Source organism: Syngnathus typhle, linkage group LG22 (assembly GCF_033458585.1).
Source record: "Syngnathus typhle isolate RoL2023-S1 ecotype Sweden linkage group LG22, RoL_Styp_1.0, whole genome shotgun sequence".
Taxonomy (NCBI): Eukaryota; Metazoa; Chordata; class Actinopteri; order Syngnathiformes; family Syngnathidae; genus Syngnathus; species Syngnathus typhle.
Genome location: NC_083759.1, coordinates 4,673,985 through 4,694,002, shown reverse-complemented (window position 1 = coordinate 4,694,002; position 20,018 = coordinate 4,673,985). Strand labels below are relative to the sequence as shown.

Sequence of the window (20,018 nt, the reverse complement as noted above, 5' to 3'; positions counted from 1 at the left end):
ATACGAAAATAAATTGCAGTAAAAACAGTTGTGGTGAATGAGTGAGGCTTAATGACTTGGAGTAGCTGGCAAGGAGCATGCAAGGGGTTTAAAACGTAGCCAAATATTTTGTAGAACTGCGTGTACAGTACTCCTGGTGTTTGCGTTTAACATAAATTATTTTTCTGTTGATGGAGGGAGGGGGTTGTTTTGGCACCATTTTATAGAAAGTGATGTTGCTATAAGAATCTGATTGCAGTGAAACACCCCACGTGACCAAGGAGAGAGAGAGAGAGAGTGAGTGAGAGAGCGAGAGAGAGAGAGTGACGCACGAAAGTTTCCTCTTGCTTCCCTGCGCCTGAGCAGTAGTCGCCACACTTTAACAATCCTACCAATTGAGCAGCAGTTAGAAGTTTAGAAAAATGCCCTTCACTGTTTTCAGAAACGCTTCTGATTTGATCACGTTATTCCGCTGTGGATAACAGCAGAGATTTTTTTTTTTTTTTTTACAATTTATTTTTTTGTTGGATTAACTTTACAAGGAAGAGAGACTGACAGGCTGCTACACTGGACTGAAGGATGGAGACGTTGTTTTACATGATCGCGCTCGCTTTGGCACGGACGTCTTGGGGTCTTGGATACGCGGAGCCCGGGGTCCTTAGTGGCCAGAGGGCGGCTAGTAGACACAGGTAGGATCAAATTCATGCAAAATGTGTGTGTACCCTAAAATAGTTTGAGATGTGCATGTGCGTGGCTGGACGGTTACCTGCGAGAAGTTGCGCTATTTCGTGCATCATCATCGCCAGCGTCATCATCATCATAATAGAGATTGACATAAAATTATGGCTAAAATGTAGTTTTGTATTGGTATTTATTTTAGATATGTTTCTAATCATTTGTCTAATTTGAAGCTTTATCAATATTCATCAATGAGCCAATTAAGGCGCCCCTATTTTACATTTGAAAAATCTCAGGCACAACATACTACCAAACAAAAGTTTGTAGAGAAGTTTGGATAGAAAATTACAGAAATAATGATGATCTCGTCGCAATTTATTAACAAATTTACTTAGTGTTGAATTCCAGCCTGTTTAGTTTAGCTATTCTGTTTTACAACAGCAACAGGTGGCTCTAGGATAATTCTTTATTCTACCATCTTGTGGAAGAGCATTTAATTCTTTTTCACTACAAGTCACTGCCATGGAAGATTTTTTTATTTTACTTTTTATCGTAGATGAATAATTATTTTCGAACCAATGAAGTAAAACTTCCCATGACATAGCTGTGGCATTGTGGTTGGGAATCAATGCGCTATTTAAAATATAGTAACAAAAATATTACTCAATTTATCTTTCTGACTATGCTAATAAAACCTTAATTATTAAATGATCCATCTTATTACTGGTGTGCTAATTTTAGAACAGGCACGTGGGCTACTTGTTTTTCGTGGGACCGCCAGCGTCACATTAGTGACCCCTTTGTTAACTGCACAAACTATCAGCTGTTAGAAAACTACAGTTGCCTCGCTTGTTTACTTTCATACTTGGCTTGCAGTAAACGTGAGTGTCATTATTCACGCTGCGATTGTGAGATTACAAATTCAACTTCCCAGCCATACTGGCGCCCTCTTATTGTCATTGGAGATTTCAAGCTTGCTCCTCTCTCATCAGCTTCACACGATGTGTGCCACTTGAGAAGCTAAAACTCTTGCTAAATGCTAAATGCCAATAACAACAGAGCGCTTATATATCTCAATTACCGTATTTTCCGCACTATAAGGCGCACCTTCAATGAATGGCCCATTTTAAAACTTTGTCCATATATAAGGCGCACCGGATTATAAGGCGCATAGAATAAATAACGTTGCTCAAACGTTAATGCAATCACAATATAGTAACACTCGAAATAGTGAAAACAATAACAATATATGAGTTATCTCAATGTTGCTCAAACAATGTCACACAACACACAAAATAAACACGTAAAGCTTACTAATAAATTAGTCCTCATCCACGAATCCATATTGGTCCATATATAAGGCGCACCGGATTATAAGGCGCACTGTCGACTTTTGAGAAAATCGGAGGTTTTTAGGTGCGCCTTATAGTGCGGAAAATACGGTAAAGAAGAATCTATTCGCACTTACATTCACACCTAAGGACAATTTAGAGCCTTCAATTTGCCTATCATGCATGTTTTTTGGAATGTGCGAGTTCCCAGAGAACACCTGCACCGGCACGGGAAGAACATGCAAAATCCAGACCGGATATGAACCTACTGCCGCTGTACTGGGGCAGATGTGTTAACATGTCATCCACCCTGCTGCCTATGAGTTTGTGTATATCTATCATCACTATTATTTTTATTATTATCGTTTGTTATAGCTGCGATTGTGCTCTAGATATAAAGTTGTGTAGAGTATAAATGAGTTCATAGACTTAAAACTCACCAGACTGGGTGAGTTTCTCAGGAAATATTCATCCATTCATCCATCTGCCCTCCATTGTGAATGTTGCTTATCCTGTTCAGGACTATGGGCAAGCTGGAGTCTGACCCTGCTGACTTAAGGTAAAAAGCGAGACGGATCACTATATCACTCATCCTCAAGGCTGATGAATACATCATCAATTTTCTATACCGCTTATCCTGTTGATGTGACAGGGGTCTGGAGAGTAGCCTACAAATTGATGGATGGATGTACTTTTTTTTGATTGAGTACCAAGAGTGAATCCATGCAAGCACATGAAACGCCACAAAAGAGGTCAAAGGTGAAATTCAACCATGGATTATATGAGCTGGAGTGTGCAGTGGATGGATGGATGGATGGATGGATGTAAGACGTGAGTGTGTGGAAACAGAATGAAAAGAGCCACTTATACCTACGTATATTTATTTATGTTTACACCCACAATGGCGCAAACCACCCTTTTTTTTTTTTTTTTCTAAAGAAATACTAGTTTAACTTGCATGCATCTACAAAATTGCCAACACCCGCTCTAGCGCCTCTGCAGATTTATGTTACGTGCTGCTTGGATTCATGCTGATCATGAAAATAGAGTCCTGACAGTTAACTGTGGTTAGCTTATATTTCACACGTGTTGAACCGACTTTGTATATTTGGAAAGTCCCACCACAGAAACCGATGGGTGAGTGGGAACTGTCGGGGTTTCTTTCTGTTTGCTAACATTTGGGGTTCACAAATAGAGTTTGGATTTCTAACAGCTCAGCTCAACAGTTCCAATTTAAATTTCACAAGAATCATTACAATTTTCTAATGGCTACCACATCCCCCCGCTTGTTGCATGTCATTAAGCTCTCTCGTATGCTTTTTTGCCCAGTAGTAAGTTATTAGCATGTTTCCCAAAGGCTCTGTGTGAGGACGTAAAGTTTTGGGACTGACGTGAGCCTGTTGTGTGTTTGTCTGTAAATGAAATGAATGGCTTGATTGGTTTTAGCCGGAAGCAATCAAGGATTGTGCTGCACTTTAAATATGTATGTGTGCATACAAAATGTATATATGAACCACAACGAAAAAAATGACAGTTTACAGAGTTACATGTGGCATACAGCTGTGTTCATGCTTTCCATATGTTTGCACTTAGTGTGTGTGCATGTGTGTGTGTGTGCAATATGAGCTTCTATTACGTTTCTTTCTCAACATCACAGGAGTCAACTGCTTCTGTTTTGACTCATTGAGTGATGCTAGTCGGCTTTCTGCTCTCTTCGAGGTTCCTTTCATAATTTCAAAATATGTATTTCAGGCGATGTTGTGACTCGAATTTGCATTGGTGTTGATTTTGAGTGTCCGCAGTCATCTGTGTGGACTCATCTAAAAAGGGTGAGTAAAATGTTTGTGATGTAATGAGGAAAAAAATGGAGGATGCCACAGGTGTCAAACTCAAGGCCCGGGGGCCAGATACGGCCCGCCACATCATTTTATGTGGACCGCTAAAATCAAATTCGTGTGTCATTACTAGAATTCCAAATTGTCTTCACTTTTAATAATATCTTCTTTTTTTTTTAATATTTGACCAGTTTTTACGCGTCTGATTTGAAAACGAGTTATTTTTCGGTTTGTTTTGTCGCTTTTACTGGATATAATATGAGGTGCTCACACATTTATTTGGGTTGACAGTCATAATGGCCCTCCGAAAGAAGCTAGGTCTACAATGCGGCCCGTGAAAAAAATGAGTTTGACACCCGTGGAGTATAGAAAGGGAAGCTGACACCAGTGCCACTAAGCTCACACTGTGAGTCTTAACATTGGACAGCATTATTCTTTTTTGGGTGACAGTGGCATTTAAAGAATAGCGGTTGGGATAAATATATCATAGGACACATTAGCTCCCAGAGAGTAAAAAACAACAACACTGTGATTCATTTTCCACCATCAATCATGCAAGACAATAAAACGTTGACAAGTGCCCAATTCTAATTTTATGATTGTAAAAACATATGCATTGGAGATACTTTGGTGATGAATTCCAATCGCGGTCACGATCCAAAATATCTGAACTGTTATTGTATTTCAGGAGGAAAAGTTCAAATCAACCAAATCAGATCTGGAAAAGACGACATTTCTGCGGTTTGTCTTTAGCATACGGGCCAAAGAACTAAAGCTCTAAAATAGACGCCTGAGAGATGAGCAAAGCTGAAATAAACATTGATTCGGAGTGAGTCAGAATACAGAAGTCCAAGCTGAACCCGGGGGGGGGCGAGATGATAGGACCAAAGGACGACTGGAAAAAAGCGAGGAGAATGTCTGGGAAAATATTTAGTAGAAGACAAGTAGGCATGACGTTAATAAAGTTCTAAAAGAAAGGAGGAGACACGGAAAAGACGAGCCAGCCCCCTCTTCATGAAACCAGTAGGCCATGAGGGGGATCTGCATGGCTAAGTCACTATGAACAAAATACACCCACTTGCACACTTAGATGAGAGAGAAGCATGCAATGTAGGTTGACCCGCTGACATCTGTTTGAACTCAAAAGATGTGTTTGGACAGATGTGTCTAGTAGGTGCTTGAATCAAGTGAAGACGTCCAGCAGGCGTCCGAGAGGACATCTTCTTGTCAGTGTCACGGTGATGAAGTGTGTGGGTGGAGCTGGTTGATTTGTAGACTAGAGTACCACTAGAGGCCAGTAAGGAGCTGACAATAATCAACAGCAACAATCTGTATGGATTTCGCATGCTGATTGACAATTTGACACAGTTCTCGAACTGGATGCGGATTGATTCTAGAGGTGTCGAATATTTTGCCCTGGAATCGGAACCTATAAATACCGCGGTGTAATGTTTTGTGCTATTTTACTGACCGCTGGACAAGAGGGACAGCATACCAGGAGGCACCGCAATGTTACCAGGCAATTTTGTGTAATAGGATTTTCCTGTTCTTGGCCAAACTTTGGAAAGTATCCAATTTTAGTCTCTTTGATTTTGTGCAAATTAGGTCAGTTCACTAAATCCACTTATGTATGAGAGTAAGAATCTGGGAAAAGCATCCATTACAGCCCCATCTATTGTAAATGAATTAGCGAAGCTTCCAGTAATCACTCCAATATGGGTTGCTGTTTGGATTAACGTATTTTCCGCACGATAAGGCGCACCTAAAAACCTCCAATTTTCTCAAAAGCCAACAGTGTGCCTTATAATCCAGTGCGCTTTATATATAAACCAATATGGATTCGTGGATGAGGACTAATTTATTAAAGTAAGCTTTACGTGTTTATTTTGTGTGTTGTGTGATATTAACATTTGAGCAACGTTGAGTTATTGATATATTGTTGTTGTTTTCACTATTTTGAGTGTTACTATATTGTGATTGCATTAACGTTTGAGCAACGTTGAGTTATTTATTCTATGCGCCTTATAATCCGGTGCGCCTTGTATATGGACAGAGTTTTAAAATGGAAGGTGCGCCTTATAGTGCGGAAAATACGGTATCTTTACGTTGCATGAAAGTAAGTCACAAATGTGGCAAGTCTCAAGTCATAACCTTCAAGCCTCAAGCAAATCCCAAGTTACTTTACCAAAGTCACGTTAGACCACCTGCGCTATAAATTTGACCTGTTTTTTTTTTAATCTAAAATCTCATCTACTTTTTAAAACCACATTTTCAGATGCGCCAGGGAGAGAGGTAAAAATACGCTGCAAGGCATAGCTCATCTGCTAAATTCACAAACTTGACAACCTGACTATTGGCCCAGCCAATGTTCATTTCAAACTACCTTACCAAATAGTCAGAAGTCATCAAATCAGTGACTCCAGTTGACTCGAGTCCAAGTCATACGACTTGTGTCCCCTACCTCTGCAAAAAAGTGAACCATCCGAAACAAAACTAGCATTTATAAGCATGTTTTTCCATAAATGGTTAAAAGTTAAAGTCGTCCCAATACGTGTGTGGACAATGCTAAAGCAAATGACGGTATCATAGATCGTCTCTGTATATCTTCGTGACCACCAGGCTAAACAATCGAAGAAAAGTTTACTCAGTCACGCTGTCCCTACACTTTGGAACAAGTCCAAACAGAGAATGGTGCGTGTGTGTGTTTGTGCACTCTTGAACCGCGGTCACATCGGAAGAATGTGTGTTCTGCCTTTATGTTCGCCCGTATGCAATCGCTCAAGCATGAGTGAGTCCATTCAAGAGTATATGTCTGTGTGTATAGGGATATACCTTTACGACGATGAAGGGATGCTTGACCTGAGGTCAGAGTTCAACCATAGAGGCACAAGGGTCCCAAGGAGCTCATTGATGTTGCTTTCCAAAGCCGTTCCTTGAAGGCAAAGGAAAGATCTCACGACAAAAGAGACCGCTTAGGGGTTTCTTTGTTCAAGTATTAAGCCTCATTCCCGTATTTTTTTTTTCTTTTCTCATTTCATTTACGCTCCCACTTGCCTTCAGTGTTTCTGTTGTCGCTAAATATTTCGGTTTTACACACAATTCTTCGTGCAAAAAGAGAGACTGCTATGTATGGGTTGATTTGTCAGACTGTGCGCTCAGTCAAAGTGCCGGGCTGCTGTTTAACAAGCTAGGTGGATTTTATAGATACTCAGACAGGTGCAATTGTTCGACGCATGCTGAATTATGACCCTGTGAATATAAAAAAGATGTCTGCCTGAGAGACATTTCGCAGATCACAATTGAGCTGTTTGAATGCATAATAGGAGACAAGACTTTTGATGGAAGGTATAAATATTCGCACTGTCCAATAAAATAATGTATCTTTGTTGGTCTAAATAAACAATTATTGTTACAAAACTTGGGCTGTCACTATTAAATATTTTCAGAATTGATTCGTCTGTTGATTAATCGGGTACAATTTGCATTTTTGTCCCCAACTACTGTTTACTAACCAATTATTTTTTAGTATTGGGTAATATTTCATCATTAACAAAACAACTGAATAACAGCTAAGCAATATCACGCAGGAAGGATTTGATGGCCATTGTTTTCCAAATTAAAAGCAGATTATTGCAAGTGTCTTATTTTGATTAATAACGTAATTTTTGGACTATAAGTCGCGGTTTTTTTTCATAGTTTGGGTGGGGGGGCGACTTATACTCAGGAGCGACTTATATACATATATATGTTTTTTTTCACTTTTTTGGGCATTTTATGGCTGGTGCGACTTATACTCCGGTGAGACTTATAGTCCAAAAATTACGGTACAAATGATAAATCATTCTGCTTTTATGAAGGACTAGAGAAATAAAATAAACATTAGTTTAGAGAGCCTAACAATCTTTAGTTACTTGATTATTAAAATACAAGGCGATTAATTTCGATTCGTTGTCGATTAATCGATTAATTTTGACAGCCAAGAGTAATGTTACAAAATAAAGAGAATCGATTGTTTGAAATAAATTATTGCAATTTTATGGAGCAGATGCAAAACTTTTAGGTTCTACCTGCAAATGTATCCTGGCAGTGCTTGTGATACTTTAAGCCAGCAGAAATGACCTCGCTGGTCCTCACCGGCTTTCCACTTTCCTTTTTTTACACTTATGGACTAGACGCCAAGATTTATGCAAGGACTTTCATCAGACAGATTTCCCTTCCCAGCTTTTTGCATTAATGTTGCTTTAGTGGATTACTGTACGGAATGCTTGACCTCACTCTACTAAGAGTGAGAATAAGGCCAAAGGTGTTAAGTACAGTTGCGTGGGTGCACGTAAACAAACTTTCCTTCTATGACACAAACTACACAAACACGCACATACACAAAGCCAGACACACTAGTTCAATGCATTCACTCATCACCGTCCTACAAATAAACGCTCCTCTTGTGAATTTGGTTGCTCTAAAGGGCCTTGATGGAAGGATGGAAAAATAAACGTCAGCAGAAAACAGTGCAACGCTCCAAAGATGGAGAAAGTTGCATGACTGTTTACATATATAAATATATATGTATACATATATATGGACATGTATTTGTAAAATAAGAAAGGAAAGATGATTATTTATATGAACGTCAGTGTCTGTTCTCCATCGAGCAGGATAACGGTGCAAATGTGATGCTTATCTTCTGCCTCTGAGCTTCTGCGCCCGTAATACGGGATAATACATTGCCAGAGGCAGCTCACTGAATCACAACGACCAAAACACAGTGGAACTACAGAGGGACCAGACTTGAGATTTATTACAGCTGTCTTATTTGAGATGTTCCCTATTCCATTCATCTGTGTTCCATTTCAACTCCTGATGGAGAAATTTCCCCCTCTCTAAGAAAGTCCAAAGAACACATCGGGAATCCAACCACAGAACATGATAACAAAGTTAAGCGGCAGCTGTGTTTGAGGTGGGCGACAAAGGTTGATTATTCCAGAATCAAGGTGGCAGATTGCTGGCTCAGAACGCCGTAGCTGGAGGAGAGTGAAATGAAAATTTGATACAACAGAGAATAAATAGTAAGTGACACCAAGTGCACTACTTGAATCAAATTCAAAATAGGATTTGAATAGTTTGGCTATGGCAAGGTGTCCCACTATTTCTCTTCATATTACAAAATCAGTATGCATGGATTTGCAAGTTGGTCAAAGCCAGACTGTAGTTCTAAGAATTTAATAGCGTTCCAGTGAGTTGCAAAATGAATGTAACCAATCCAGTCACATCTGAAGCCAAAATATGCTCAAAGTTCCCTTCTGCGCCTGCTGAAGAATGGAATCCATTGTTAAATTAGTGATGTTATCGTGATATGATCAGCTATTTTCACTGGTTGTCGAATTGAATGTACAAAATTATAATCACGCTTGAGATTTGATCTCAATTTATTCTTATTTTGTTAGAAAACAACCATTTGCCTTGTCATCGGGTCTGACTGCGTTTACGGTAACTAGGGCCACTCATCATTTGTCATTTCCTTCAGCTTGTGTGTTTGTGTGTGTTTTTGTGTGTGTGACATCACAGGAACTGGTGTGCTTATGTGGTGACCCGCACTGTTAGCTGTGTGATGGAGGACGGCGTGGAGACATATATCAAACCAGACTACCAACGCTGTACCTGGGGCCAGTGTCCTCGAGTGGCGTGAGTACCCATTACTCATACACACAAACACACAAACGCACTCATGCACACACAGTGGTACCTTTAAAGTCAAACAAGTCATCCATTTCAGCATAGGAGTCAAACTCAAGGCCCGGGGGCCAGATACAGCCGCCACATCATTTTATGTGGCCCGCAAAGACAAATTTTGAATTGACTTTGTGTCATTATTAAAATTATTACAGTCTTCACTTTTTGAAAGTAGAAATATTGCGAGCAATTTTTATGACCACATTTTCCAGACTATAAGGCGCACCATTAATGCATCATGTCAGATTTTTAATCCAAATCAAACCATTCTCCATTTTATCTTTTTTATTTCACTTCAGATGCAACAAATTACTTTATAATCACAAAATAATGATCCATAGTCTTTTTGATTCATGATTCATAGTCTTCAGCGGGCCACTTATGATTGATTCCATGACACAATGCTTCGGGCCAGTTTAAATTCAGGAATTTGGTCCATATATAAGGCGCACCGGACTATAAGGCGCAATGTCGGCTTTTGAGAAAATTTGAGGTTTTTAGGTGCGCCTTATAGTCCGGAAAATACGGTACTATTCATCTTTTTAAACAATTTGAACAGTTTGGACGAGTAGTCTCTGATTTCAAAACTAGTTATTCATCAATTTGCCGTGTAGCCTAAATAATATAAGGCGTTGACAGTCATAATGGCCCTTCGAGAGAAACTATGACTACAATTTCTTCCCATTGGAATTTATAGTAAGACCAAAAAATTGTCTTTTCCAGGGACAAAATTGTTAAAAGTACGATTTGAACACATAGAAAATAGGAAATATTTTGTTCAGTTGTCTGATAAGTAAACTTTGTCAAAAAATGTCCTGATTTTGAGCTTTAATGGGGGAATTTTTGACATCCACCTTTAGGCGTGAATGGAATGTTTGCTTTAGTCTCATTTTTCCTGAAAATTCCGACTTATGTGACTTCAAGGGTGTTCCGCTGCATTCTCCGCACACTCAAACAACTATCTATCTCCTGATTAACTTCCTGGATTTTATTACACTGGCTTGTATTTTGTCTATTGGCTCCATCTCTCTTCCTGTCTGAGGATACTCATTTCACTCAGCGTTGTTTTATTCCCGAGCCATCTTTCAAGAACGTCTGGTTAGAGAGGTGCTCGCTTGTGGTTATTCTGGTATGTTGCCAAAATGTGCATGCTCATACCGCAAGGGTTTGATTTCACTGATGAAGTGCTGTATTCAAAAGCCACGCATGTTGACCAGGGAATATCCGGTGACCTCAGTCGAGGAACAAATTGACTATAGATGGGATGGATTTGATGATATTCTCCAAATACGGATGTTAGGCATTGAGACAACATTCAGCAAACTCCCCTGATGTTTTTGTTCTATTAAAGTAATAACCACGTTGCTATGGAGACTGGCTTCGTAAGTTGATCTTTGTGCCTGCCTAAATCATCTGCCTAACCCTGAGCTACGACAAGAATGGAGCAGACAGGAGCTTCATCCATTCGCCCATCACCATCTCGTCTAGCGCACTGGAAAACAATCTTGCTAACTTGTTCGTTTTGTAATTGTTCTTCCACCCGCCACCTTTCGAGCTCTTTTTTTATATTTCCTCTGAGAGCACAGCGTCTGCCTTTTTCTCACGCTCTTGGTGCAGAGAGTTGGAAGATGAAGATCTTTTCCAAAGTGCTATGCATTGAGTGCCGCCTATGAAGAGGTTTTAAAAAGGGAGCAACCTGCTAAACAATTAAAGTGAAGGACTGTTAATGTGCCATAAATCTTTTTTGTGACTTCTGTCCAAATCTGGGCTCATTATGGCCTCTGGTTACTTAGACATGTATGACCCTCAATCACAAATTGGAACGACACATTAATGAGGGGGAGAACTTGCCAAGGTAAGCATTCGACTTACTCAAGACGTTGAGTTTTAGTAGTGGCTAAATATAGCGGATTTTTTGGAGAGTAGAACAGGAATAGCAGGCAATGTTTACAACTCGGAACAGTGCCACCTGTTATCTTCATGGAGAACGCAGAACTGTTCTGCGCCAAAATAACCGTGGCTATTTTTATTATTCAGTCTGGTTTAATGATGTGGAACAGTAGTTCAACTTATTCAAACGCAATGTGTAGCTCATATGGGTGGAGTGAGCTCAACCCAAACACTTATCGGTTCCCCTAAGAAGGGATCGGGAAAAACAAAAAGGTGAGCAAGAGGATGATTTCATCGTTAAAAGTGATGTCATCCTTTTAAAGTTCCAAATGGATTGCTGATGTTTTTTCCTTTAATGTCCAATCACTCTAATGGATAGGGCCAAATACGGACCGCCACATTATTCAATGTCAAATCTTACTCCACAAATCTAATATTAATCAGAATACCATGACTTAACTACAGGCGGAACATAGAATTTACTTTTCCTCTCACATTTTCAACACTATTAAAGTTTCACCATTTTTTTTCCTCAGGTATCGGACATACAGGAGGCCAAGGTACAAGGTGGCTTATAAAATGGTGACAGAAATGGAGTGGAAATGTTGCCATGGATACTCGGGGGAGGACTGTCACGAGGGGCCAGGCAACGGCGGCCGACCTCATGTCACACAGACAGGCCACACACAAGGCGGCGGACAGAGTGGAAATGGTAATGAGCTGCATGATGTCACACTTGTGCAAAATCAGTCATCAGAACAAATCACGGCAAAAATATCAAATGATTTGGATAGGAAGGGATGGATGGATAGCAAGGGTTCACTGTCCTATAATAATCAGTAATCAAGTACTACAATTGTGGATTTAATGCTGTGGTTTATGACGTAGCCCTTTGTTTTGCATAGACATGATGAAATACTTTCCATTTCCTCTGGCCTATTATCAAAACCACTGGAAACCATCACACGTAGCCAAACAACATTTGTACGCAGCCAAAACCACACAATCTCAAGTTCAAAATTACGTCCTGGCCCAGCATGATGTTACAAACTTTGTTTTGCGTAAGATGTAATCAGACTACAAAGATCTGGTTTATGTTTTTTCTTTGTGCCCAGGTGACAGTGAAAAAGTCAAACAGCTGGAAGGAACAATCAATGGCCTTAGCAGAGACCTTCACAACCTACAGACTTCCATTCATGATTTAAACAAGAAATTGTATGTGAATGTGTTTTTATTTTTAAATCCATTTCATTCGTGTGCAAGTCAAGGCCCGGGGGCCAGATACGGCCCGCCACATCATTTTATGTGGCCCGCGAAGACAAATTGTGCATCAAATTTGTGTCATTATTAGAATTGCAAATTGTCTTCACTTTTAATATCTTTTTTTTTTTAAATATTTGACCAGTTTTTACTCATCTAATTTGAAAACAAGTTGTCAGTTTGTTTTGTAGCTTTTACTAATATGAAGTGCTCATACATTTATTTGGGTTGACAGTCATAATGGCCCTCCGAAAGAAGCTATGACTACAATGCAGCCCACGAAAAAAAAAATTCACACCCCTGGTGTAAAGGGAAGTAACGTCAACTTTTGTCCTGTATAGTTCAGTTCTAAACGGAGCGATTGTGCCAGCCGATTCTGCCCAACCACACATGAAGGAAACGATCAACAACATCAACACCAAGCTGGACCATCTGTATAATAGGACACAGGTAAAAAATAAATAAATTAATTAATTTAAAAAAAAAAAAAAAAAGGAAAATTGAACTGCCTTTAAACTCCACCATATACTTCAACTTTATAGATGTCATTGTCCTTTTTTTAGCAGAGGACACAGAATATTTAATGCAAGCATAAACTTGGTGATTTGTTTGGTCAGGTCCATGATCAGACCCTGCTTAACATCAACAACCACTTAGAGAATGGAGGGGGAAACGACCTGGATGGAACTGCCGTAGGAGGAGGACTTCGGGGGAACCAGCTGAACACACTCAAGGAACAAATCCTGACAGAGCTGGAGAGAAGGGTGACTCTGTCCTGCTCTGCCTGCCAGGTGAAGCTTGATGTCCTCGACATAAATAAATGCCAGGATCAGATTAACATCAGATGTTATTTTTAGACTCTGCTTATTGATCCAGGTGCCTCTCTGCTGCAGCATTAGTATTTGTTCTGGTTAAGTAATGTTTCGAAGTGTTATCAAGATCTGCAATCATTTTCCCCAGAGGGTGAGGATGACTGCAAAAACCCATTTAAAGCCATCATTTTCCTTTCCATAAACATTGAGTCACTTTTGCCCTCATTCACCTTTCATGGTTCTTCACTGAAAGGCCTGTTAACTGCCTGTGAGTGCCACTTGCAAATTTTAGAGGTAATGAAATCAATTCGACCCAAAAAAAGTAACAGAATTTAGTGAATAATATCAATGTATGCATTGTAACAACTCAACTTGGCACAGTTCTACTCACTATTATTTCCTGTGGAAAACTATACAGACCATATGTGTGACATAAATCACTGTTGGCCATTTTTTATTCTGGCAGAGTCATCAAGACTTATTTGGATAAATCTTTGCAAGTACAGAATATAAATGTTCAAATTATCCCTCCTACAACATTCCGAGGAAACCGCAATGTCTTATCACTCGTGAGCTATTTTTGGAATAGTTCCGCTGTCTGCTTGGTGCTTGTGTCAACCGTGTTGGTGAGACCAGTTAGCTTGCCCTTACTGTAACTCTTTTTATATATTGTACAAAATATTGTCAAAACAGTGACAACAGAAATAACAGGTCATCTTATTTTCTTGTATTCAGGCTGGCGTAGAAGATCTGAGAAAGCAGCAAGAACAAGACAGAGAAAGAATTCGATCCCTGGAGAAGTTGATCAATTCCATGGACCAACATTTCCGACAGAACCTTCAAATCGTTAAAAGTGAGGCTGAACAGTCCCAGACGTGCTGCAACACGGTCACTCAGCTGGAGAAGAGATTGACAGATCTAGATATCCGCGTCACCTCCACTTCCAGCAAGTGCGACACCATTAAAGGGCGACTGGATAAGGAGTTGTCTGGAAGTGTAGGAGGAAAGGGAAGGGTGACAGAAGACAAGATGAACGTCAGACTGAGAGAGTTAGAGAAGAGGGTGAACAACACCGTGAGAAAAACAGAACAAAGGTGTACTAACACCAACAACAATCTAAAGGACAGTGTCCAAAGAGATGTCACGCAGCTCCGGAACATGGTCCTAACTCAGCTGGATGATCATAGCTTCAAAATTGGAAAACTAGAGCTTGATGTGGCCGTTCTTGGAGACACCGTAACTGACCACAGTCGGCGTTTAAGCCAGATGGAGAATGTCACAATATTCCTGGACAGAAGTTTGACAGAAACGAAAAAAATGTGCAATGACACTTGTGGGCGCAACGGAAAAGATCGTAAAACTGAAGACACTGTAAAAACCTTGGAGTGGAGAGTCGTGGCTAACCAAGGGGAAATCCAGAAATTCAACACAAGATTAAATGATTTGTCTGTGTCAGGTGACTCACTGGCAGACAGGATTATTAATCTAACAGATGATGTCAAAAAGATCATTGCCGTGACAGGCAAGGATGGTGCTAACTTCAACAAGATAGTCACGCAAGTTGAAACACTCAGCCAGGATTGGGAAGACTGTTTTGTTTGCACCAGTGTGGAAGAAGATTTACGTTTGCTGGCCAACTCCACCACAACGGGCCTCAACACGTGTCGGACAGAACTGAACGATCTACGCAGGAAAGTGGATTCGGGAGAAACAATGTGCTCTCAGGTGTGCTCAGACCTCCAAGAAGAAGTAGGGCGACTCAGAGACAAAGTGGAGAAGAGCAGTGAACAGTGTCAAATCAACATCAATGATGTGAGGAATCGCTTGGACGGTCACACTGACCACAATGGAAGATTAGGAGGGGATCTGAAGTCCATCCAAGGAGAGCTATCTAAGGTCATGGACACATTCCACTCCATTAATGACACCCTTAAGAACATGGATACGAGCATACGGATGCACGGGTACACACTAGATGATCTGACGGACACTAACGACAGGATCGATTCAGAGGTATGAATTGGTAATAAACTGACAGTTTGACTATACTTGCCAGCATCAAAATATAATTTAAATTAATCCCAAGGACCAATTCAAAGCATTAAAACAATCTGTCGTTACTTACCGTATTTTCCTCACTGTAAGGCGGTGCACCGTATTATAAGGCGCACCTTCAATGAATGGCCCATTTTAAAACTTTGTCCATGTATAAGGCGCACCGGATTATAAGGTGCATCTTCAATGAATGGCCCATTTTAAAACTTTGTCCATATATAAGATGTATACATTTGGCCCACGGGCCGGACTTTGGACACGCCTGCTGTAGTGGCGCAATATTGGTCCATATATAAGGCGCACTGTCGGCTTTTGAGAAAATTGGAGGTTTTTAGGTGCGCCTTATAGTGCGGAAAATACGGTGAGTTTGGACTAAAATTTACGGACTGGCAAAGTATTGCTGAGTCAGAATTTGTACCGTAAGACTTAAATCATTCTCGTGATGAACCACTGTTTTATTAAACTTTAACTAGCCTTTGAGAATGAACCACACGGCTACCATTTATGGCTAAAGTGTCAGTGCTGCTAGGATGTTTTACGTGTTATTTAATTGAAGAGTATGGACTGAAACATGCCTTTTCTTTATGGACTGTAACAGTTGTTTTGGCTTTGATAATCGTCTCGAAGGCATCATCAAATAATGGACTATGTATCGTCCAGAAGCAACACTCTTAGTATGTCTGTTCTCTGTTAAAGGTGGACAATTTGAAGAAGGATCTGGCCGAGCACGGGGATGACTCAAGCAGTCGATTCAGCAACTTTGGAAAAGACATCGAAGTGATCAGGAGTAACTATGTGACGGAAGTCGGGGAGTGTCGACGGGCGAGCGATGGCCTAGAACGCCGTCTTGCCAAACTTGAAGGACTGTGCGGACGCTTCGATTCTTTTTCGGACAGTTTGCAGAGGATCAAGGAGGGCTTGAACCAACATGTGTCTGGATTGTGGAGCTGTGTCAATGGACTCAATGTAACAGTCACATCTCAAGGACATGTAATTGACAGTATCCAGAATGTCCAGCTCGAGAAAGTCCACTCCAAAATCCACAGGCTGAACTCATCTCTGCTAGATCTGGCAAAGGAGTTTCATGATTTCGTACGACAGGATTTCATGGGTAAGACTTGAAAGATGCGGAGCATGGGATGTGACATTTGGATAAGATATAAAGCCTGGTTAATGGGAGGCAGTCAGAGAATGTAAAAAAAAATAGACCAAAGAAAGAATCTGGCCTGTCAAGCATTTACTTAAGAGGCTATAAAGTCTGCAGTGTGTTAAATAGGAGTTTAGTAAACATCAGGGTGAACTAGTTAAGTCCATCAGGTCAAAGCTCAGTTGTTTTTTTACATACAGAAGTTTCAAAAATCTCCCTGGAGCCATCGTTTATCAGTAAAGATGCTCAGAGGAGGGTTTGTCTCCTTTCACTTCAAGTGGGTGTTTGTGATCTTAAAACTGCTAGCAAGATTTGAACGTAGCCTCACATCATTTCCTCCCTGGCTTGATTCTCTGGACAAAGAGGCGCCTGACTAACGGGGGATTCATAATGGTATGCGAAAGTGCATATTCGTGATAAGGTCCCCCCAGAATGCATATCCTGCTTCAACAAATAAGCAGCGCTAGCAATACTAAGCTAGCAATAGAAGTGTAGATGTTAGCCACAGTTGCTACATTGGTAGCATGAATTGCTATGTTGGTAGCAATCGTTATTTGCAAGGGAGGATTACTGATTACACTAAATGTTAGCAATTTGAAGGTTCTCCATGGTGACCATCAACACCAATGGTGAGTCTTATAGCCTACTTGCTCCTCCGCCCTAGGTCCACCTGGTCTACCGGGCCCCAAAGGTGAGCGAGGGCAGCCTGGACCTCAGGGAGTTGTGGGACCCCAAGGAAAGGTGGGGCCTCAGGGTGAACAGGGCAAACAAGGACCAGCTGGACCCCCAGGTAGATAAGAAACTATGGAGACAATAACTGATTTGCAAGTTAAATCGTTTGACTTAATAGAAACCTGAAATAGTAACTCACTGTTTTTGTTTTTCATCTCATTTTCCAGGTCTCAGAGGTGAACAGGGTCCGTGTCGTTCTAAGTAAACATCACATGAAAGCTCCCATTTCTGTTTCATCTGTTTTAACTCCAGCTTCCTGTCTCTTTGCCCAACATCAGGTCTTGCAGGGTCTGATGCCCATGTGCCACGACTTTCGTTCTCCGCGGCGCTCACCAGGCCGATGAGAGGTGTCGGAACCATCGTGTTCAACGAAGTATTTGTCAATGAAAAGAACGTCTATAACCCCAGAACAGGTTTGAATTGTTTCATTTTGAAGGTGACTCCACTACAGTGGAACATCTAAAGTCAACCCAAATAACAAAATTAAATTGTTTTGGATATCATTTTTGTTTTGTCCCGCAGGTTATTTCACAGCTCCAGTGAGAGGGAGGTACTTTTTCAGTGGAATCCTAACCGGCCATAAGAATGTGAAGATTGAGGCAGTATTGTCCAAATCCAACACCGGTGTGGCTCGAGTAGACTCAGCAGGATATCAGCCTGAAGGCCTTGAAAAGCCCATGGCGGAAGCAAAACACATCCCTGGAGCTCTGGCAGTTTTTAACATCATCCTGCCTATGGAGGAGGGGGATACGGTCTGTATCGACCTGGTCACCGGCAAGCTGGCGTACTCATCAGAACCTTTGACCATCTTCAGTGGGATGTTACTCTATGAGAACATCTGATTGGATGAACACTGGTGACATTTTTAGAGCATGGACTCTTTGTTTGTGTAAAGACAACACAACCAGGCAGTTACGGAGATCCGAGAGGGTCTCTTGAGAGCATACAAAGGTTCTTTCAGGGAATTGCATTATTTGAACTTGAGTCACCAGACCTAAATAAAAATGCTTTCACTTTTGAACCAATTATTCCTGCTTCACAGCTTTGAGACACTTTTATTTTTCAATTGAGATCTTGTTATCAATTAAGTAGCTTCTTGGTTATCTGACATTCATATTTCTTGCCAAAACTTTTAATTTGTGATATTACAGCCCTCAGGTGCCTTATTAATGAAAGGGCGGGAGGAGAATCAATAACCACATGATGGTTCTTAATGTCTGTGTTATCCATCCCCAGAATAAAATGTCTGCAGGTTTTTACCATGTTCAGACATTTTTCTCTCTAATGATCGCGATTGTTTTTGTGCTGACGTTTTCGATTTGACCACAAGTCCATTCCGAGAACCACGATGCAGGAAGCCAACTGTCCTGGAAAAATGCAGAGGGAAATAAGTGGGAGTGTGACAGATTAAGACCACTATTCTTTGCAGGAAAAGCAAAAGTAATGTCGTCCAAGAGTTTGTGTTCTATTGAGAACTACCAGCAATGTCTTCATAATTTGTTTTTCATCAATAAGTTGGGTAAAATGTTGTACAAATATTCATTTCAATTAATGCATTCTGTTACCAATGAATGATTTAGTAGAAATATCCCCTTGTCATTGTCGAGAATGGCATATTTTTTCCAAAGAATTGTGCACTCTTGAAGGAATGTAAATATTTTTGAAAACAATTTATCATGGAATATTTTTATGCGCTACCACTTCACCTTGCAAGGTACTGTATGTTTTTGTATGTTTTGTACTATGAGTGCCAAATACAAGATACAAACTACACAGGGGCTCTGACAGTATGGTTTTATTCAGATTTTGCCGCTTTGATTGTACAATTACAAATTAAAAACCAATTTAAAAGTCAAAATAAAACTTCTAAATTGAGGAATCATATGTCTAACCTTTAGGATAATATAGTATTGCTCTAAATGTTCATTTATATTCCTTTAGAAGCCCGTTTTCGCGTGTTAGCACGATCGCGAATTAGCATCTTTCCTCTAACTCGTTAGCCTGCCCAGTACTTCTTGTTGCTGACCCCGTACTTCGCGGATTTCCCTTCTCGCGGGTGGTTTTGGGAACCAATTATCCGCGATAAACGAGGGATTACTGTATGTCATCAAACTTCTCAAGCTACTTCATTTTCTATATTTATAACCTCGAAGGGGCTCAAAAGTAAGTTAAAATGAATTCAATAGTGACTTTCAGTTTGTCCTATCCTACCTAGGAGTCGTATCAGCGGGGTTACAATGTGGCGTGTCTTTCTCCACACAACAGTGACACCCTGCGGTCAGAAACAGAAGTACAGGTTTGTCTGCTCCATTGTGAATCAAATGATGTTATATATTATATATTATTACATAGAGGTCCTTCGGGACAATGTATTGTATTGGGGTAAAGGGGTACTTAACGCTTTTAATAATAAATGACAGATCCGTCTCTAGTGGAAACAAGTCACATCTTGAGCGGGTAAAGTGATCACATGGCCGTAGAACCTGTAATCCTACCTAAATTGCTTGACCATGTAAGGTGAGACACATCATGAGAAGGGGTATTTCTCTACACGCACTATGTTGAAACT

General features: G+C 40.4%; 1 protein-coding gene across 1 annotated transcript; it reads left to right on the top strand.

Annotated features, from left to right (window-relative positions):
* Positions 1-328: 328 nt before the first annotated feature.
* Positions 329-19,222, top strand: emilin1a (elastin microfibril interfacer 1a). Its single transcript, XM_061270291.1, has 12 exons — positions 329-668; positions 9,389-9,505; positions 11,980-12,155; positions 12,559-12,658; positions 13,045-13,153; positions 13,321-13,494; positions 14,251-15,528; positions 16,267-16,681; positions 17,382-17,507; positions 17,617-17,634; positions 17,728-17,862; positions 17,972-19,222. The coding sequence occupies exons 1-12, from the start codon at positions 559-561 to the stop codon at positions 18,289-18,291; spliced, it is 3,078 nt and encodes a 1,025-aa protein (XP_061126275.1). The 5' UTR covers positions 329-558; the 3' UTR covers positions 18,292-19,222.
* Positions 19,223-20,018: the final 796 nt, after the last annotated feature.